The sequence below is a fragment of the Rousettus aegyptiacus genome, unplaced genomic scaffold (genome assembly GCF_014176215.1).
Source record: "Rousettus aegyptiacus isolate mRouAeg1 unplaced genomic scaffold, mRouAeg1.p scaffold_m13_p_12, whole genome shotgun sequence".
NCBI lineage: Eukaryota > Metazoa > Chordata > Mammalia > Chiroptera > Pteropodidae > Rousettus > Rousettus aegyptiacus.
In genome coordinates, this window is record NW_023416287.1 from 4,970,015 (window position 1) to 4,992,821 (window position 22,807).

Consider the following 22,807-nt stretch of genomic DNA (forward strand, 5'->3'; position numbering starts at 1 on the left):
CCCCGCCCCCCCCCCGCCCCCCCTCACGCTCTTCTCCCCAGACGTTCCCAGCTGCTGCTGATCCCTACACGACTCATGGGCCGTTCCATCCTCGGGCCTTCGCCTGCGCGATGAAGTCCCTCCGCCGAGGACAGTCATTTCCAAAAACAAGAGCGCGGTGAAGAAAAAGCTACTGAAGCTTGCGTTTACTTGTGTGTGTTTGAAATAAACAAGAAAACAAGTGTTACTAAAATATACTACTGCAGGATATGGATTGGTCGTAGAGCACGCGTAGGATGAATAATTAAAGACATCAGGAGTCTTTTTTTTTTTTTTACTTGAATGAATTATATAATTGAAAACGTTGGCGGACGAAGGGTTTAAAACCCCCTCTGCACCCGGCAGTCCCATCGGCCCGGCTTTGCTGGGCGAGCCCCCTTTATGACACCCGGCTTTGCTGGGCGAGCCCCCTTTATGACACCCTTCCTCCAAGCCACCCGCGACTTTCCAAGGCTGCACGGAAGTGTCCCCCGTGGCTTTCCGTTTCCCTTCCTGCCTCCTCCATTCCGCTCACATCGCGGCTCCGGTGACGGCTTCAGCCCGTCACTCTGTACTTAAACCCCCCCCACCGGTTCTCAACACACTTTGAATCCACTCACACGCCTCGCTGCGGACTCCGGATTCCTACAGGATCCGGCCGCATGCAGCTCTGCGACCTCATCTGGCCTCCCCCTCCGTCCTCTGGGTTCTGGGCCCGCCGGCCTTGCTGATCTGTCCTCGGTGGCCACGGGGAGCCCTTTCTCGCCCTAGAATAGGCTCTACGCCTAGTTCTACCTTCTCCCCAGAAAGGCTTCCCACAAGTCTCTGCATGGCTGGGGCCTTCTTGTCACAAGGCCTCGGCTTTCCACTTCCGACCACTCAGTGTAGAGCAGACACCTGCTCGCCCCAGCCCTGCGCTGTCCACTATGGCTGCCACGGGTAGCTTCTGAACCCTTGAAATGTGCTGCAATACACAAAATGCCAGATTTTGAAGATTTAGTAGGAAAAAAAGAGGAATATAAAGTGTCTCGATATTTTTTAATATTTATTACATGTTAAAATGATAACATTTTGGATAGATTGGATTAAATGAAATACATTATTAAAATTAATTTCGCCTGTTTCATTTTCCCTTTCTAATGTGACTTCTAGGAAATTTCAAACTGCATACACGGCTCACGTGTACAGGCCACATTATGTTTGTTTTGGACGAAACAGCTCTAGAATATATTTATTTTCATAGTCCATGCAATGCTGAGCTCAACCCCCCATTTTCATTTAGGCGCCATGTGTCCCGTACCCCAGCCCCGCCAGGGACCCCTCGAAGGCGGGGTCCTTCTCTGTCTTAGTCGCGCCACACACCCTCAATGTCACCCGCGCTCCCGGCACGCGGCAAACACTCAACAAATATCTGTGGAACAAGCGAATGATTTTATAGCACCTTTTATTCTGTGCTAATGTTGGCTGAGCACTGAGACGCATTATAAACATAAAGGTAATGTCTCTATTTTACAGACGGTGACAGGGCTATAGAGAGATTAGATAAGCTGCAAATGACTGATTTCACAGACATCACGCGCTGGACCCAGGCGGAAGTCTGTGTGACTTCCCCAAAGCTGCTCCGTGCCAGGCCAGTGACCTCACACGTCTGTCACCTCCGGGTGTTTATCTGTCTCCCCACCAGCGCCACCAAGACAGCGACGGGAACTCATTCACTGTTTGCCTCTGGTGCTGACACTTGGTAGGTTTAGATATAAACAGAACCCGCCCTCCGTACTGTCAGTGGTGGCGGTACTAACGATTAATGTCATTGATTATTTACTCCAAGGCAGGCAATCTCCGAAAAGACAGTAGTCGGGTTGGGTAGACGGGAGTAGAAAGTTGGGTCAGATTTTCAGAGCAAATCAAGCCGATTTGGAATTTCAATGTATCTTGATAATTTTGTTCACTTCCAGCTGTCAATGTGGTTTCTCAGAGAGGCATGGACAGACCACGAACAGTCAAAGGTGCACATTCGCTCAGGACGGACCCTACTAAAAAGAGCACGCTCTTTCTTTGCTAACTTCCCTAGCTTCACGGGAGCTGCAGCTAGCTTTATCAGTGGGGCATCCTTCACAAACGGCACAAGCCACAAAGCCAAGTTCGATGCTCTCCACTCTTCGCAAGCAGAGCGAGCAAACTGCATTCAGAGTATTATCGAGGAATTCAAATTTGCTAAAAATTCAGAAACAGATATCCTGTGTCCTCTTTCCAAGTTTGGAACAGATGAAACCAAAATGTTCATTGCAATCATTTGGCAGTAGTTATTAATGTACTGAAGACTGCATAGCACACCATTGCAAAGAGCATATTTAATTTTCCACTGGATATGATGAAATTCCTAAACGAGCTGAAGAATTTACAGAGGGTCTAAATTATGGACATCACAAAACACTGTATATATTGTCATGAAGAGCTGAAATATACACGGAAGACTCCAATAATGGCTTTATGACTTAGCTTGGGATCTGAAGCCAGGCCCCAGAACCAGTGAATGGAGGGCTATAAAACGAATAGAACCCCACTTCGTCTGGGGCACGCTGCCAGACTTCTCACCTCAAAAACTTGTCTTAGTCCCCTAGATCTTTCTGACAGTGGTAGAAACTGTTGTGGCCCTTAGGGAAGTTCATTCAAGATGTATATCAAGGGTTATAAAAATATTCGAACTCTCTAGCATCATAATCACATCTGAAACACCAGCGAAGTTACACTCTTCAGTGTTATTTGCAATTAGAAAAAAATGTAACTGTTTTAACTGTCAAGTGAATTATGTACCTACTCAATGGAATACCACAGACTTCAAGATCATGGTTTTAAAGATTATGTAGCCATTTGGGGACATGTTTACAATACAACACATTTTAAAACACAGGATATGACACTGTAAATATGTAATAATTGCAGGCGTCAAATTTTAGACGCACAGAGGAAAAATGAAAAGAGATATACTAAAATAAATACTGACATCAATGTCAATAAAAATATTTATTGATATCAGTGTGGTCATTCCTAGTCTCTGCGTCCAGTTTCTTATTTTCAGAGAATCAAATAAAGAAGGTAGTTCAAAAATATATTAAGGGGCAATCTGACAGTTGTAATTCACGGTATTTAGTTACAACATATAGGTACAATTGTATTGTACCAGTACAATTACAAGGATTGGATACGGGGACTCTCATCGACGTAATAGAGACAAAGCAGACAAAGTCATGATGTAAACAAACCCATAGCTCCTCCTGTTAACCTAGCACAACGAAGCTCCAAATCCTTCACCTATAACATCAGTACAATAACAGTACAATATAAGGTGCTGAAACAAAAATTAAACCCGGGTTTGACCATGATGCTGTACTGTCACTTAATCAAGGAATGCAGTTAACCATAGAAACAGATGCAGGTGTCTCATCTGTGTGATCCGAGTGAATCGCTTAATCTGCATCTTAGTCTTAGTAATGTAAATTGGTCAAAGACATAACACATACGGTCCCTCCCACTCAGCCCTCATCCCACTAACACTGGCTCAGCAGTTCTGTAGTTAACAGCAGCAGTAGGAGAATGTCCCCAGGGGCAGTCTTCATGGGCGGTGCCCCACCTTGAAGAAAACTCTGGGTCTGTCTGCGTCAATGTTGGTATAAGTAGCAGAACCAGCATGGACGCTGGTACCAACAGGAGTTCAAATTCTCCTCAGTTCTTTTCCATTTTTGTGATTCTGAACAACTTCTAACTTTTAAGCCTGAAACTCGGAGGTTCCTGAAACTTTAGATGAAGCTAATTACGCACAACTTAGAAAATCAAGCAACCCTTACTCTCCGGTCCAAAGGGAGCAGCCAATTATTAAATGTTGCCTCAAGAGTTAAATTAAGAATACATTAAATGTGCTCAGGTTCAATTTCAAGTTCATCTCACGTGACCACAGTGCTCTGACCCTCACTTTCTTCATCCATAATATGGGGTCACTAGGAGTAACTCATCCCTTGTGTAGGTGGATAGTGCTTTGCCTAATGGTACGAACTATTAGTAAATATCCTACTATTAAGTCCAAACTCAGCATATTGCTTCATCGAGCCCATAATAATTCCTCTCAATGCTTCTATATTTCTATAGCCACATTACAACCAACCAAGCTGACATGGTCAACTGAGGCTTTATTCTTCCACAGAAAAAATCCTTATTTGGCTAAAAAGCCAAGACCTATAAAAATGCCAACATTTAAAAACAAACTTTTATAAAACCAGCTTAAAGAGTCAGGACACTCTTCCTCCCTGACTTGTGTTACTGTCCTAAACAAAATATGTCAAGTACACAATTTATATAGTTCACCTGGACCATGACTCTTAAATATTTAATGTAATTTTGCTACACAAGAGCAAACACCAGGACTTGCAAAGTGACACAGAATAGTGGAAGTGCACAAATTATCAAGGTACATTGTCATTCCAAATCGGCTTGATTTGCTCTGAAAATCTGACCCAACTTCTTTCTCCCATTTGCTCAATCTGACCACTGCCTCTCATTACTGAAACTGCCGTATTTAAATATTTGAGCATATGAATCCAAGCCCCACCTCTTTCTCAACTGGAGCTGCCATTGTGTCCTTGATAAACTTAATAGGAAAAGGACCATTTAATACTCTAATTTATGACTGTGAGAGAGGTGTTGTTGACACCCTGAGTTATTGATATTCTCAATTAAAACAATGTCAATACTGATCGCTAAAGGAAAATACATTTCATTCGAATTGTGAGGATGTCTTACGATGTTTTTGACAGAGCCATAAAAACTCCGCTAAGGTACAGGAAGTCACCCACCTACCTACATCTCCAGCAAAGGGAAATATATTGTGAAAACAACAAATGGAGGACTTTGCATATGAATGACCATGATCTATCACTCTCTAAAGTCTCAAGAGAAACAGAAAAGATTAGTAAAAGATTGGATGTTTTTCAGGACAACTCAATAAATATATGAGTATGAGTCCTTATCATACAGAGAATGGATTTTCAATATATATATTAAATAGAATCAATTCACTACAAAGTCTTATCTCCCAACTGCTATTCATGATCTCTGGTCAATTAGGGACATATTTTTGTTTGTTTGTTTTACAAAAGGTATGACTGTCCACTGTAAAATAAACAAATAGGTAAATAAACACGAAAGCATTAAAAAAAAAAAAGAAACAAACAAACAAAGCACGCACCTCACCTTACTTCTATCAGTGCCATGTTTGAGAAGCAGTTACTTTACAATACTCACTACCAGAGACCATTCCTTTATCGTTTTCTATGCCCATTCTCTGTCACTGCCACTTGCTTTTTTTTCACACTTCACGATACATCAGGACAATTTTCCAGAAGATACAGCAATGGAGCAAAGTGGAAGAAAGAAAAGCCTGAGGGCTTCACATTCACAAGGGGGCGATTTTTCACCTTTCGGCAGATTACACCACCTGCCTACCTCCCGCTCCTCCGTTTAAAAGATGCCCCTTTACCAACACCTCAACTATCGGAGTTTGGGAACAGATATTCAAAGAATGAAATGCCGGTATATTCTTCAAATTCAAGACTATTTAAACTGATACTTAAAACTGATAACGAGCGTAGCCTTGGGAACACAGTGAGACAGTTTCTCCACATTTTGGTTTGTGGTATTCACCCACTGATTCACTCAGGGTCCAGCAGACAGCTTGTGAGGAGCTTGGCTTAAGAATCCAGGTGAACCACCAGCCAGGGTCTCCAAAGGCAGAAGCAAACTAGAGGCTGTGAGATGCACTACGTCAACCATCCTGACTGACACCACCGAACTGAGGAAACGAATCGGGAGAGGCTAAGTGATGTGTCCGAAATCACAGTGCGTCAGTGACGTAGAAAAAAATCCGTCTGCCATTTCTCATAGAGGTTTATACACTTAGTTACCAGGTTGTAGATTCTGCAGCTTAAAAATATGATTCCTAAGAAGCCAGAGCCTTGGAGAAGTCATAAAAAAGCTCTCCTGGCCTCAGTTTCCCCAATAGTAAAATACAGGGATCAGACGATTCAGTGTCCAATCTCTTCGTACTATGAATGTCTGTTTATTCTGGCCCTTTTCTCTTTTCTTTGGTTTCAAAACTTGAACTGATGTTATTCTTTTTATGTGTCATCCCTTAAATTTAACATAATCTTCGCTTGCGTGCCTCTCCAGGTCAAAGAATAGCCAAGAAATATTTTTCAATAACCCTTATGGTCTCCTTGTTAGTCATTTCTCCAACTAAACTGCCCATTCTTTGCTCAGTTTGAATCTTTAGAAGATAAAATGAAAAATTGCTAATTTCTAATTCCTCATGTCTACTGCCCATCTCAAATCACAACTCTGACTTATGGGAAGCTGACCCATTATATGAGTTAATATTAGAGCAATTAGTCCAACAAAAGGATTTTTTCATCTTTGACATATTCGACTTCATCTATTTCTGAAAAATGAGCTTCAAAGTTAAACACCGGTAAAATGTCCAATCCCTTTGACATGCACGTTATCCTGTATCCATCTCTCTCCAATAGATTTAACTTTAGAAATTTACTTCTGTATGATAAAGAACTTTTTCAGTCCTGTGTGTAAAACTGTCCATCTCATTAAGAGGGAGCCCAGCAGCCTGGGGAAATGTACTTCTTTCTACATTTTTAATCCATCTTGACACATCTGTCAGTCAGCATACCGTCTGAAAGTCCATTTATTTTACAAAGGTTCCCTAGCAATTCACGATCGCCCAATGAAACTGAAAGTTATGGGGGAAAAAAGGCTCCTCTCTGTGGGCCACTTCATGACCCAACATCCTTTTCAGGATTAAAGTGGAGCCAAATTCACAGACAATCGCATCTTCCCCCTCTCTGGCGATAATAAGCGATAACCAAGATTCTTTTATGGTTGGTGTAAACAGGTACTCAAGAAAAAAAGAATTTTAATCAGGCCTTTCAAGCACAAAAATAAATAAATAAAAGAGCTAAAGTAATATGTTTATATAAACCTTGCCTACTCTTTACTTGGAGCTTCTCACACCAAGAGAAAAACGTAATTGATACTAATAATTCGCCAAGTCCAAATCAATGTAATGAACCAGTTAAGGTATTTTCTTCATTCATTCATTAGATGAATCTATTGAAGATTCATCTCTTCAATAGATTCATTGCATTTTAACAACGTAGCAAATGAAATAAATCGTCAAACTTTCATCTTATGAAAATTAAATTAAACTCAAGAACCATTTCAGTTTTGAGAGCACTGGGTAAAATACAGGAAAAAACCATGGGCCAGTGAATCAAGCAATTAAACAAACAAACAAAAAAATAATGCGTTCTTGCAAAAAGATCTTCGATCTCTCTTTAGAAGGCTGAGCTAAAGCTCCAGATTTTCAATGACGAATCAGGTTGTCGCAAGGTGCAGATTCTGAGCCAGAGATTTGCATTCTGGAAGTTTAATGGGAAAAGGGGCAATGCCCAGGATGGGGCCGACGGGTCTGGGTGGCTATGATGCGCTCTGAAGGTCCGCCAGCCCCACGCAGAAACCTGGATGCCTGCAGAGCTGTCCCAAACTGAGACAGTCACTGAGCACGGGCTGTGCCCCAGCCAAGTGGCTTTGCTTCGGGCCAGGTACCTTTCTTCAGCAGCAGCAGAGGGCTCAGCACCCTCCGGATGTGGGGAGAGATGCTTCAGTCCCGGAAGAGTGGAGTGGGGATCTGGGAGGCGCGCTCCAATGCCCACTGCACAGGGTCTGGCCCAATCCTCGCCAACCGCCTGCTGGGAACAGTTAAAGAATCCCAGATGACGGTGATGAAAGGATCAGGTCCCTGCTGAGGTACCCGACTGGAATGTTGACAGGGACGTGGGTAAGAGCAAGGGGCGTCCGTCTCCTTCCCAGAAGGTCTACCGATCGATGAGGCACAACAGTAAAGCCATTCATCCACTCATTGATCAAGTAGCTGCGGAGCCTTCACTACGTGGGGAAAAGCAAGAAGCGTGGCAAGAACACGCCGAGCCCTCGTGCAGCTCACGGCTCAGTGAGGGTGGAATTATCAAGACGTCACTCTCAACGCGTATATTTTAAAACAGCCGTGAACATTATGAAAAAAATTACAGGGCGGCACGGTCCAACCGAATTCTCTCCAGTGATGGAAATGCTCCGTACCTGTGCTGTCTGGTGCGGTAGCCGCTAACGCGGTGTGGCGAAGGAGCGCCTGACATAGGGCTAGTGTGAGCGAGGAGCTGAATGTCCTGCGTTTCATTTCATTTTAATTATCGTAAAGGTCCACGTGTGGCAGGTGGCTTCTCCCGCCAGTCAGGAAAGCGCCTCTAAAGCAACATCAATCCCAGCCGGGATTTTCAGGATGAGAAGGAAGCAGAAGTAAGAGGAAGAATTTTTTAATCAATGGGAAAGCACGTGGAAGGGAAGGAACAGAGGAAAGAGCTGGGCCCCTCGAGGAGCTACAGGGAGTCCATTTGGCTTGAGCACTGACTTGTGGGGACGGTGATTTGAGCACTGATTTGGGGGTGCAGAGGTTCAAACAATGATTTGGGTGGTACGAGATATGGCAGGGTCTAGATCACAGACTGTCTTGACGGTGGGATATTTACGTGTAAGCAGAAGGCATTCAAGAGTTTTAGAGTAGATGGACGATAGGATTAGGTTTGATTTTTAAGGTGATGAATTTGATGTAAACAGAAAAGATTTAAGAGTAGAGGACTGAGCCAAGGAACAGAGGCGAGAGAACATCCTTAAAAGGTGTCTTGGACTCACATGCACACTCACACTCTCACTCTCACTGTGTCTGTCTGTCTGTCTCTCTCTGTCTCTCTCTCTCTCTCTCACACATACTCAGGTTAGGACTGGCAGAAACGCGTTCCCCTGAGCACTCTGGGTGGGAGCATACTCAGTACAACCTCTCTGAAAGAAAACTGCCTCTGTTTATCAAAACTTGTAAATGTTTATGCGCAACTTGGCAAAAGTAACTTGCTTTTCAGGATTTATCTTAGAAATGCATATCATATATGTGCACATGTGTGTACCACGATGGTACGACTTCATTGTCTAGTTAGCAAAAAATTAGAAATTACTTTGAAATGTCCATTATTAGTTTGAACTAATTAAAGAAATGTGGAACAAACAAACCAGGTAACACTGGGAAGTCGAAATGTTTTGAAAAGTAGTTCAACATAAGTTAAAAGACAAGGGACAGTATATGACAACATTAAAGAACATGGTCTATGGCCATGCCGCCCTGAACAAGCCCGATCCCAGCTGATCTCAGAAGCTAAGCAGGGTTGGGCCTGGTTAGTACTTGGATGGGAGACCACCTAGGAAGACCAGGTGCTGTAGGCATGAAAAATAAAAATAAAATAAAAAATAAGAGATTGTAAGCTGACAAGGTCCTTGTAATCTGTGAGGTCAACCAAGGGTTGCCTTGCCTAAAAAAAATTTTTAAAAAGAATATGAACCCCTCCCCCCAAAAAAGGGAAGAATATGAACCAGTACATGCAAAACAAATTACACGTACACACAAACACAGGCATTTTACATATAACTGTGCCTAAATGTCTCTAGACAAATATACAAAAATCTGCCTAGACTATAGCTATGTCTGAGGTAGGAGGGAAATGTCTTCTTCATTCTATCCTATTTTTTTTTTTGTATTGTTTTATTTCTTTCCCTTGTTCGTGTAACATAAAACACTATTTTAAAAGAATTGATATACATGTGGTCACCTTTTGTTGTAGGTAGGATGGACCTTTTTTTTCCGTTTTTTTCTCCCCCGTCCCTGCCCCCAGAAATTCAATTCTGCCTTTTGAAATCCAAAGCAAGCAACGCATTTATAAAGCTATCTGTTCTCGTTTTGGGCCGGACACGTGTCATAGCGGTGAAACAGAGCCCGAAGTTTTCTCTGCTATTTTCCACTGAGGAAGCCAAGAGTGGGGCCCCGGCGGGGGCGAGGGGGAGGCGACTTGGAACTAAAGAGACTATTTCGTGTGCCTGGCACGCCCTTCACATCCACAACCGCACTTCTGGCTCTGAGGGGGCCAGGTGGGGAGAGAGGGAGGTCAGGCATTTATAGCTCCATTTTTCTGCAGCGGAAGCCAAGGCGTGAGCAGCTCAATGACGGGCTCCGGTCCCAGTCCGTGGCCAGCAGCAGGATGGGGTAAAAATCGGGCCCTTCTCACCCCGGCCACGTCTCGCTTCTCCACGCGTTTGGCCCGCTCTGAGCACCGCAGGTGGGACGCAGCAAAAGGTCTACAAACAAAATCACGCGAGAGACTTCCAGAACGCTCCCGGAATGTCTTGGGATAACGTGCACATGCGCACACGTCAGATGCTGGGCTCGCTGTTTCATAATTTAATATGCAAAATGGTACCGCAGGGTTTCAATCACATTATTAAATGTTTATTGAGCACGTACTCTGGGTCCAGACACTATTCTAGCTACTGAGCATTCAGCTGTGAACAAAACAGAAAAAGATCTCACCCTCTGGAAGTTCAAGGCAAGTAGAAGAATAAAAATATTAGCTTATATCTTTTTACATATATCTTTGTATCCAAGGTATACTGATCGAATTTTCAATTTTACGAATTTATTTTTAGAGTAAAAATAACGAACGGTCATGGTGAATATACAATTTGTCGTATCTTCTAGGTCAAAGTCCCACATAGCATTACCCAGGAAGGTGAGTTTCTAAGAAAGGAAATCATCTTTTATGTGTTTCTAAATCCTTACGTAATAACTTTTTTAAGTTGAGTGAACACCACTGTTTCAAGGGGAAAAAAAGTGCAAAACTAAAAAGATTCTAATCATAAAATTCCCAAGAACTCAGTCTCATACTTGAGAAAAATCTATGTACAAATCCATATGCAAATGGGTCCATTCCTCACCTATTGGATTAGCAAGCCCTTAAAGAAGCTGTCAAAGCCCTCTTGTGAGATGAGAGGAGGAACGAGACATTCTCACAGAGTACTGGGGACATCCTCCAAAGAGACTTGGAGAAGGCTTTGTATGTGAAGATGTTTTGGGCAACAAATCCTAGTTCTAGAGAGGGAGTCACCATCATGCTCACCCCTGGGTGAGAGGTGAGGTGGTCTGCGACAGTGTTTGTAACACAGAAGGAGAGAAAGAAGGACTCGAATACTTCAAAACACATGCAGCTTGAACTCACGTCCAGGCTCTGCCATGTACCAGCTGGGTGACTTGGATAAAAACTTAACTTCTCAGACACTCAGTTTTATGATCTATAAAATGGGCACAAAAATAACACCTACTTCAGGCATATAGTTAATAATAAGTAAATGCAAGGTAGGGAGGGAAGGAAGAAAGAAAGAAGAAAAAATTAGCAAATAAGTATATTCGATATATTCATGCACTGAATCCTATCCACTTATTGAAAAGCACAATATGTTGCTAAATAAGAAATCATGAGCAGACCAGTACGTGGTTATACATTGTGTATGCGCACACACACTCACAACTTTGATACATAAACTATTCTAGAAGAAACTATTCACGGTGGTTGTTTCTGGGGAAGGGAACTAGATGATTCCTAGGGGCATAAACCTTGAACCTTCGAATTTTGTACCAAGTGTACATATTACCTATTCCCAAAAGAATCAAATAAAATTTAATTTTAAAGATGTCAATTCAAACCTCCAGTGTTAATTGCTGTCTTCCCTGATACTGAATTTGCAGATTTGTATACCAACAGGAATTAGGAGAAATTCTAGAACATTCTACCACCCAAGAATAGCATCGACAACAAAATCAGGTGAGACGTAGCGAAGCTTTCTATTTGTCTTCTTACATTTGAATATCACATTGTATTATTCTGACCTGCAGTAAAATCGTTCATTCATTCAATCAGCAAATATTGAACATTGACTGTGGGCTAAAAGCCGGATACAGCAAAGAACAAAAGAGCTGAGGCCTTTGGTCTCGCAGAACTTACATCCTAGTGGGAGAAAACATAACCGACCCCCACCCCCCCCAAAAAATTAAGAAAAAAACCATCTGGCACAAAAATAAGAAAATTAATCTTTAAAAAAGCCTATGCATACTCTTAAATTAGAGTGACATTCTAGAAGGATCTAAGGGGAAGACTAGATATTGTGGTCAGCGCAGGTCATTCTGAGGCAGGAAGTAAAAAGCTAAAATCTGGATACCAAGAGAGGACCGCCAGGCAGGAGAGAACCAGAGCTCAGCCTTCGGTGGAGAAGATGGAGTGGAAGGAGTGAGACCTCCCCAGCGGCAAACCCCCCAGGAAATTTTGCATCTGAATTGATAGAAGTTGAAGACCAGACTAATTTCATAACATGTAGATTTGGGGCTACTACTAGTGAAATTTAACTCAAGCTCAAAAGTGTGTCTTTTGCAAAAGAGCCAAAATATCTGCATATTGGCAGACAAAAAAAACCTGGAAACTTGAAGAAATCGTTCCTACGAAGAGTCAATTTTGCTGGAGGATTCAAAGATTTCTTAAAGGTTTTTTTAAACAAATTTCTTTTATTGAGTTAATGTGTGGCGGTAAGATAATAAAAATGCATTTTAGGATTTTAATTGCTTTCCTAAACAGTGAAACTTATAAGTAAAAGGTTTGAATTCAAAGTAGTGTTTTAATTTAATTTGAGTTAGTTCATTCATAAGACAGACTAATTTCTCTTTCAATTAACCACTAAAGTAGTCACTGTGTATATGAATAAAGGGACGCTAAGATAAAGGTTTAAACAAATTTGAGATACGTGTATGGTTTTTTTGGGGGGGGTAGGGGGGTGAGACGTGACAAATACACTTATGGAGATATTATGTGGAAGTTCCTTAAGACAACAGTATTAAATACAAGGGATATTTTTTTCCTTAGGACTCACGTGTCAAAAATATCCAGACGTATTTTAAAAACTGTCAAATATCAAGAGTTAGGAGATGAACAATCCAATTAGAAAACAGGCATAAAACATGAGTAGGCGTTTTACCCAAATGTAAATACAGATGGCACATAAGCACGTGGCAAAGTGCTCAACATCACGGCCCATGAGGGAAACGCGAACTAAAACCACAGTGAGATATGGGTACACACATGTCTAAAAAAAAAAAAAAAAAACAGAGACAACACCAAAAAGCGGTGATGACAAATTCTGGCAAGGATGCAGAGAGACGGATCGCTCAGACGCTGCTGGTGTGAACACGAAATGGTAAAACCACTGTGAAAAACAGTTTGGCAGTTTCTTAAAGAACTAAGCAACTGACTATCTGTACAACCCACCCACTGCTCCCCTGGGTGTTTACCTAGAGGTATGAAAACTTAACGTTCACTCAAAAACCCTGTACACAATGTTTATACCAACTTCGTGCATAACGGCTCCAAACTGGAAACCAGCCCAAATGTCTTTAACAGATGAATGGCTCAACAAATTATGGCGCATCCACACCACGAAAACAGCAAGCCCCAAAGGTTACGCACTCTATGGTTCCATTTATGTAATGTTCTTGAGATGATAAAATTGTGGAAATGGAGACCAGGGCGTGGTATATCACTATGCATTATTTCCTACGACTGCCCGTGAACCTACTATTATCTAAACGTTAACAACTTCATATTTAAAAAAAAAATGAGGCAATGGTTCTTCACCTTTTGGAAGGTGTAGAGGGTGCGAGAGGAGAGAGTCTGAGCCAGGGTGGTCCAGACCTCTGCAAGAATCCGGTAACATCTATGGAGCGTCACCTGAGAACAATCACCTGCCTCACCAATCCAGAAACTGTTCAAGGACTCTCCTTAAGAACATAATGCACACAGCTAACATGCATGTTCTCTGGGATCCAGGCCATGGACGGGCTTAGAACACTAGTAAAATAAAGACAGTCCCCCACCTGCTTTGTAAAAATCAGCAGCCAGATACTTATCCAAAATTTAGCCATCTGTATTCCAGAAAGAAGCTATTTTAACTTCAGCATTCACACATATCTGTGGCATTTCTAAACTCACAATTTCATTTTGAAATTCACAGAAACAGGGGGGTGGCAGGAGGAAGGCATCGTAATCTCTTTCTGGCTTAGAATCTCCAAAGGTTTATTTCCACCCAACCGGAATCAAATTCCTAGAGTGAGAGGAAAATCAAAATTGCCCATCCTCATTTCACAAAGACAGAGCAGAAAGAGATCTGAAGATATATCTTCTCTTCAATATTTGACCTGTTACTCAGACTAGTTCACCCTAAACATAGTGAATATAGTAATCTCCAGTTAACAGTGTTAAGTCCAAAATTAGACTGTTAGTTCTTGGAGGATGTTGACTGTACCTGTCTTATTTAAGGTGGCTTTTCCAGAGCCTCACACTAGTAGGCACTCAATAAATAATTTGATGAATGATGAAATAAATGATACCAAATATATCCCAAATGAAAAGTAAATTCTTAAAATACCGAAGGTAATGATTCCCCAACGAAAATTACAAAACCGCTTAAAAATAAATATTTCTAGTCATCTAATGAATACAATTAAAAAATACATTGGCAGATGTGGGGGAAATCTTCGCATCAGTAATTTGGTTTATGTCTATACACACAGTCCCTAAATTGGCCATTCTTTGCTTAAATCAGTTTTAAGGATGACGATTAAAGGCTGACTTTATGCATAATTAACCACATCATCCACATAGGCCACCAAATGAAGGTGACGAAAAATACCAGCTGGAAAACACTTGAAAACTGGTGAAACTGTGGTTTTGACGCAGGCCTGCGTACTCAGGCTATCTGACGATAAATTTCCCTAACGGCAAAGTGGTCCCCAACGTCTCTTTCCCTTGAGGAAAAAAAATCACACTTCCTACATCTCACAGAATGGCTGTCTGTGTTGGTGTGTGCGTGCGTGTGCACCTGTACCGGTGTGCACTCACAGTACATGATGAATTTATTCTATCTCTATGATTTTTATATTATAACTTTTGTCATGGTACCATAAAAAACGTGGATTCCTGATCATCCATAAATTCAAAATCCCTAAATGAAATACGAAAGCCTCTGTGGCATACCGGGTCAGGTGAAACGAAGAAACGAAGAGATAAGAAAATAACTTCTTTGTCAAATCTGGTCATTAACTCGACCAATTTTTTCTATCCACTCTTTGCCACCCAGGAAGACCCCCGGATGAACAGAAATACCCACTAGTCTGACGAGCTCACGCAAACCAAAGTTACATGGAAATGACTTTTTCTGGCCTTGACATCTTTGTCATTTACCTAAGCAGCATGAAAAATCTCACGAGGGCAAATATTCTTTCTATACCTAGCATCAGTGCCAAGCGCTATTTGTCCTTGTGTGTCAATTACTCCACAGATATTAAGTTTGTTTTAGGAACCAAAGAGCCAGTCCTTCGAGGATGAGAGCTATTTCAGCAGGAGCAGTGACAACAGTGACGCCCTAAGTGTCATCGTCCTCTAACCACATGCAGTAAGAGCGAAAACAGTCGTAAACATTAATCGGGTTTCCGCTGCATCAAGCATGTGTTAATAAGTTATTTTATGAGGAGCATCTACTAGGTGGGTTTTATGCGTCTCTCTATTTATATAGAAGACTGAGGCTTCCAAACGTTAAATAACTCATCAAAAGTCACCTAACCGGTCGCTGAACTGGCGTCAACTCATGTCAGGCTCATGTCAGGGAATATGCTTTTAGACCAGTACATGGTGATGGATGATTCGTTCGTTCACTCAATACATCTTCATCGAGCGCCCGCTCTGTGCTGGGCGCTGTTCCAGGCACTGGGGTCCGGCTAGAATGTAATTAAAAGAGAGAGAACTCCCAGCCTTCGCGGAGCTTCACGTGTTATCTGGGGTTACAGGCAATCAACGAGTAAAATACACAGGCCACTATATGATGGAGGTGATAAGTCTAGAGAGAAAAAAGGGAAGGGAGGGGAGGGGAGGGGAGGGGAGGGGAGAAATAAGATCGGGTGTCTGGAAGGCTGCGGTGAGAAGGTGGCATCTGAGGAAAGGCTGAAAGGAGGTAAGGGCGGGAGCCGGGAGGAGATGGGGGGTCGGGGAGGAATGGCATTCCAAGCAGAGGGTGGGGGGCAGCAACAGAAAAGGGTCTGAGTCAGCACCGGGCCTCAGAGCTCGCTGTAGAGCTTTTACTCTGAACTGCAGGGAAAGCCCTTGGGGGCCTGAGCAGCCAGGGACACACAGGAGGAGGTTATTGCAACGTTACGGGGAGGACGCGATGGGGGCTTGGACCAGGGTGGCAGTAGTGAATGGTGTGAGATAGTCAGATTCTAGATCTACTTCAAAGACGGAGCCCACAAATCTCCCGATGGATTAGTTGTGGGAGGGAGAGATAAGGAAGGAGAGAGGGAAGACGGCGGGGTGTGTGTGTGGGGGGGGGGGGTGATCGCCTGCTTGCTCCCTGCCTTGACTTTTTACCAGGGCAATTAAAACGTTGGGGTCTCTAATGACCAAGATGCAGACTCCAATAGAAGCCGGTCTGCATAAAACAATCAAGGGTCTGGATGCACTGAGTCTGAGGCATCAGACCTCCGGGCGGAGATGTGGGCAGGACAGGGCAGGAGGTCCTTGGTACACACAAGCAGAGAGATGCTATTTAAAGACGAGTCATCGAGGGATTGAGTGTAGACACAGAGAATAAGTCTGAGGCTTGGACTGCAGACAAGACACTGCAATTACTGATTGGGAAATTCTCTTAGTTGCAAAGGAAGAAATCAAGAGAAGACAGTTCAAATGTGCTATGTAAGCCACATACTCAGCCAGGTTAATGATGTGCAAATTGTCTGATTCATCGGTCATCCAAGAATAAACTTGGAGGCCCCTTCATGAGTTAGCCAAACAATTGTAGACAGCTGCTCCCCCTCCCCTCCTCAGAGCCCCCCAAATAGTAACATGGACATTCCTGAACATTACCAGGGCAAAGCTTGAGATCTCCGTGAACCAATGGAGATTAAGCAGGAGAACGAAGATGCAAAGATACTGAGACTTGAGTTACACGAGTTGAATTTCATTAAGCTTTGCTACCTTTAAAGAAAAAAGTCAAGACATATTTGATTGCTTAATCACTTAAACTGTTTAGGATCTCAACTATAGATGACCACTTACCCACGACCCATTGGAATGGGGATGGTCTTAGAATGCTTCCTGTCCCACTTAAAAATCACTTAAATGGATATAATTTGTAAAAGCTTCATCCAATGAGAATGTCTGCAATGCGTAAACATTTATGCCTTTGGACACTTCGAGGAATAGATAAAGAAATCAATAATCCCTATATCCTCCCACCGATCGTAACTCATCTCTGATTATATTAAAGAAATACCACAGTCAGAATCAATGCTGTATGCTTTCGCTGCATTTTCAAAAGCATCTTATTGAATGCTCCCAACATAAGAAAACAGGGTTCATTGTACAGATGAGAAAACCAAGCCCAAGAGCAGGCAAGGGCCATAGGGCTCACGAGTTAATAAGCAGAATCTATTCTCTTCTCCTTTTCTCAAATCCGAGGGAGCGTTTCTTGGCACAACAGCTGCTCACCCCGAAATGCTGTTTTCTTGTTTAATTATAAACCCTCCCAAACATGGTTCTAATCCGCAGACACTTGTCTGGATTCCATTAATAAAATCACTATGTCATATCGGTGCTTAAAGAGGCTTATGGATTGCGAAGTCACGAGTTCACTCTGCAGTTCAACGCCTCTTTCGACGTGCACTTGAGGAGTGCCCGCTCTGCACCCGACGCCGCGCCCACCCCCCCCCCCAAGAGACTTACACATGCTGCACGCTGTTCTAGGCTATGTGCAGCCCAGCTGGGTCCATTAGCATTTCTGTCTTTGGACAGAAGGTCCCTATACCATTTCCTTGAGACATTCTTCACCATGACTTGCAGCCTCCATTTAAAACTTTAGTTGGCACTATCTTCTGACAACTCTGTCATCAACCTCCTTGGTTCGTGTAGACAAATTATATCATGAGAACTCTTTTCAAAAATTAACTGGTGTTAAAACCAATGTTAACAAATAAGATCAGATTTCTTTGATTACATTTTGGACCTTTTCTCTCCATGAGCGATAACCATCATTCAACAGATATTCTAAAATGCATCCGAGTGTTAACACAGACAATGACTAAATCTCGAGAAAGTATACTATAACTGCTGGCATCCAAAATGCTGTAAAATATAAAATGAATGCAAACTAAACTATTTTTCTCTTCCTTCTGCTTCAAATACCTGTCCATAAACATTGGCACGCACATAAGACTATATTGTGTCAGCTGTAATACTACAGAAAGATAATCTCAATTACCATAAGCTAGAAAATTATGGTAACTACTCTTTCAAATAAATCACCATGTGTCACAATTTGGCATAAACCCCGATCCTTATGAATAATTCACATTTTGAGCATTAATAATGCATGTCCTCTTCCTGTTGGAATGCTCCTGACACAGAATGGATGTCTCTTAACAATTTCCTCAGTTGACATGATGGAGTAAATCTAAAATTAGACTGGTGTTTTTTAAAGCTCCCTTTAATATTGGAACACTCTGGCTGGCCCCTAAGGTTATCAAAAATACAAAGTTTCTATTATTTCTCGTCCTTTGCATGAGAGTCACTCAGGTAAGTACCCCAACAATAGTTGATCATGCTGATGAGAATCCGTGCACAGCAAAAAAGAAAATCATGGAAACTTAGGCAGGGCTAATAAGGATTGGTTAGTTCTGATACCTTCCTCCCTAATTATGTATTTATATATTCACAATAACAGGATAACAAAACAAAACACAATAACAAAAACATCAGGGATGGATGGATGGAAGGAAGGAAGGAAGAAAAACAAAACAAAACAAATCAGGCAAGAGTTTTTAATAATTACAGATGTTTCTGATCACCAGATTTTCCTCCCTAGCTATTTACCGAGGTAAAATTTCCTTTTGGTTTTCATTAAAATTACCTGGTATATATATTTTTTAAAAGGTCCAAAAACCAAATTAGAGAAAGGTACCAATAACATATATTTGTAGATAAAGACGTTCGTCATCAAAACTCTGCCCCCCCCCCGGGGGTGGGGGGAGCATTCCACATCGTTATGGATATTATAGAGCTTTCGGACACGGCTGAAGTATACTTTCCTCCCCCACCTTCTTGCCAAACGCACACAAGAAACAAAGACAGCGACAACCCTTGACACAAGGCAAAGAGAAATGAGGGAGTGTGAAACTGAAAAAGAAAGAAAGAAGGAAAGAAAGAAAAATTCCAGGATCCGCCCCTCCCTCAGGAATTCCTGTGGCGACACTCTGGCCCAAAGAGAAGCAGAAAGAGTGTCCGTCCTCTGAAGTCCCATCAACGAAGAGAAAAAGGGGGAAGAGGGAGTTTTGAGAGAGGCGCCACCCCTGCGCCCGCGTGTCTCCACGAGCACCCTCGCACTCGCGCGTCCAGGGAGCACTCGGTCTGTGCCAGGTGTCGCCTTCCGCCCTGAGTGATCTTCCAGGGGGTGCCGCCGCGCTCCGGCCGCAGCGCCCCATCGCGCGGGCTAAGGCCGGGGGCGCGTCCGGACTCGGGTGTCCGCCGGGGGCCGCGGGCCGCCCCCGCCTCCGCCGCCAGCACCTGGGGCGGCGCTGGGTCCCCGGCGCGACCCGGGGTCCGAACCGACCTCTCCCTGGGCGGCGACGTGTCCCCGGGGTCGGAGGGTCGCTGACCTTGTCCCCGGCCAGCCAGCCGAGCGCCCCCCGGGAAAAGTTACGTGGGCGGCGGGGGGGAAGAGGGGACGGCGGGGGCCTCCGGCGGCACCGCGCCCCGGGTCGCAGCCCCAGCGCCCACGGCTACCGAGCAACACCGACGCGGAGCGTTTGGGGTGCGGGGGCTGCCGAAGCCGGCCGCGCGGCCGCCACGGGAAAGCGGGGCTCGGGGGGCCGCAGACGCGGCCATCGCGCCCCCGGACCCGGCTCGCGGCGCGGGGCGGGCGCGCCCCACATCCTCGCGGCTGCGGCGAGGCCGGCGGGGAGGCCGGTCGGACCGGCGAGCGGGGGGCCGCGGCCGGCCGCGCTCCGACGCTTACCCCGAGGCGCCTGCTCCGGATCCGCACGTACCCCTGCTTCACGATGTCGTTGAAATTGGAAGCCATCCCGGCCAGCCGGCGACCCCCCGCGACCCGGGCGCGCGCACCGCCGGCGGCTTCGGGGAGGCTGGGGCGCAGGGTCCGGGCGAGGCGCGGGGGCGGCGGGCGCGAAGTTGGGGGGCGAGGCGGCGGCGGCGGCGCGGCTTCACGGGGCGCGCATCGCTTTCCCCGCGCCCCCCGACCCGGACAGTGGGCGGCCGGCTCGCAGCCACTTCGGGGGAGCGCGGCGAGCGCGGCGCGGCGAGGCTGGGGCGCCGGCGTCAGCTGACTCGTCGGCCAGCCCGCCAGGGGGAGGAGCGGCGGCTGCTCAGGGACCCGGCCCTGCCCCCTCCCCGGCGGGCGGGGCGGGCGGGCGGCGGCAGGGGGGGCGGGGGACCCGCAGGCGGCGGCCGCAGGGGGGCGGGGGACCGGCAGGCGGAGCCGCGCGCGTCCCGGCGCCGGTGGCCCCCCGCGGCCAGACACCCCGAGCGCGCCCGCACCTCCCCGGGCCCCCCGCCCCGCCCCCGCGCCCCCATCCGACCCCTCCCGTCCTCCCGGACCCCGAGCGCACCCCGCCCGGACCCCGCGCCCGCAGACAGCTCGCCCAGATCGCGCTCCTTCTCTTCCCGCTCTCATCGGCTTATTTTAGGAAAAGAGGAAATTTCACTTTTTTCCCCCCCAGCCGCCGCCTACCCTGCCTCTCCCTTCAGCCCCCTCTCTTCCCTGCGATGGGCTGGATTTTACCTCTGGGGTACGCGCGGGATTGGGTGCGATGGTTTGCCTTGACCTTGGCATATGAGAGACGGGATACAGCCATGGTTTAAGCTACTGGCTCCCTCGGGTTCCCCTGGCATCCTGGACCCAGCCCCCCCGCCCGCCCCCCCCCCCGTGCTATCATTTGCCACATTTTTCTTGTTTGAACCTATCTCTGTTCCCCCAACAAATATGTTTCCCAGGGATTCAGACTGGGTTTCCTTAATGCGTGTACCCCCAAAGGCCCAGAACAGGTGTTCAAGAAATCCTGAGTACCAGGTACCTTTCTAAGCCCTTTACACTTCCCCTGTTCCTTAAGAGTTAGACTTCCCGCTTGTGTAAAATCCCAGGGCCATATTTATGGCTCCAGCGCCTGGCAACAGAGCTCGCCCTGGTAATAACCATTACAGCACACCGCCTGTAGCATAAACCTACAGGAGGACCAGACTTCACATTCGCCAGCCCCGCCCCCGCCCCCGCCCCCCCCCCGACTGTACTGCCTTCCCGAGGCATGCCCCAGTAGATAACCACTAACATTTATTGGACACCAGGCAGCAAGACACTGCGCTAATCCTCTTAAACGAGTAACAAACATAGATGCTATGCACCACGTTTTACAGAAACCGAAGCTCAGGAGAACTAAGAGACTTTCCCCAGCTCCCACAGGGCGAGGATCCAAAGGAGGCGTGTGTGACACCGGCCTTCCCAGTCAACACTGTCCTGTGTCCCTTCTGAAGAGCGGAATGTCATGAGGGATGGAAGTGTCTAATGGGTTTCTAATGAAGACCTTTCTAATTATTTGCACTATCCACAAAAGCAAATATGGCATCAGAAATATGACAATTCTTATTCATTGGAGGTGACCAAACCAAGGCTGGGTGGCCTTTGGTCAGCGCTATGGAGAAGAAAATTCATTTACTTAGTGGACCATGGAAACCGATGACAGTCGAAGGCCTTTCAACTCAAAGATTATATGAATCTTTCCTCTCTCACTGGGAACTCTAGCTTTTAGTCGCCCTGTGTTGATGTGTGTCAGTTAAAGAAGAGAAAAACCCAAGAATGTGTCATAGGAGAACTGAGACGAAATCGAGACAATCGAAAAGCAAATATTCTGGCATGAAGAAGCCTTTTTACTGTATAGTAAACCATCAGCTGTCATCATGTCATTTGATGTACATGATATTTTAAGTTTAAATCTCTCATCTAAAGAGGATCAAATGATAAAAATCATTTAGAGAGTTCTTTCTGAAGGCTTAGAATACTTTAAAAAGAATACTGTCCACGCTCGCTACAAAACAAGCATGTTCGTGGAGGGCATTTGTCCAACACATCATTTGTAGACCAAATCCACAGCATCAGAGAAACAAAGAGTGAGGGAATTTAGGCATGAAGAGCTTGAAGTGAATGGCTCGAGATAACAGAAACAATTACAGGAAAAAAAACTGAGACTGAGAAATCTTTCCCTTGATAGCTAATGTTGAGTATAATCAACATCCATAAATAATTAAGCTAGAAGTGAGGAAATTAAAATCAAAGTAGAAAATAGCTAACTAGATGTGAAGAGACAAGAGGTTATTTTAAATCGCTTGGTTAGATCCAGTATATGGTTTTATCTGTTTTGGGTGAAGTCGAATTGATATACATTCAAAATACACAGATGGCGCTATACTATTCCCAGGAAGGACGGCCACTTACACTTCTCTAAAACGTGCTGTGCACACTGTGATAGAAAGGGACAAAAATAATGCAGAGGTATACAACGTGAGCAGCGCTCATGGACTTGCCCGGTGCACTATTTGCCCAACTGTGCACTACCAACCGGACATATGGTTTCATTGGAGATAAATGTGACACATTAAAAAAAAAAAAAATGATCGTTTCAATCTCTGTTTTTAACTCAATT

At 44.8% G+C, this 22,807-nt stretch overlaps 1 protein-coding gene and 1 non-coding gene across 2 annotated transcripts in view; one reads left to right on the top strand and one right to left on the bottom strand.

Moving 5' to 3' along the window:
• The window catches only part of DOK5 (docking protein 5), a 118,506-nt gene extending 98,104 nt beyond the window's left edge, over window positions 1-20,402 (bottom strand). Inside the window, exon 1 of the mRNA XM_016120823.2 lies at window positions 20,113-20,402. Coding sequence (XP_015976309.1) covers window positions 20,113-20,178 — 66 coding nt within the window. The 5' untranslated portion in view covers window positions 20,179-20,402. The remainder of the gene's footprint in view (window positions 1-20,112) is intronic.
• Window positions 9,287-9,405, top strand: LOC118610275. The gene has a single exon (XR_004953857.1). It is a non-coding gene; the product is annotated as a 5S ribosomal RNA (ribosomal RNA).
• Window positions 20,403-22,807: the final 2,405 nt, after the last annotated feature.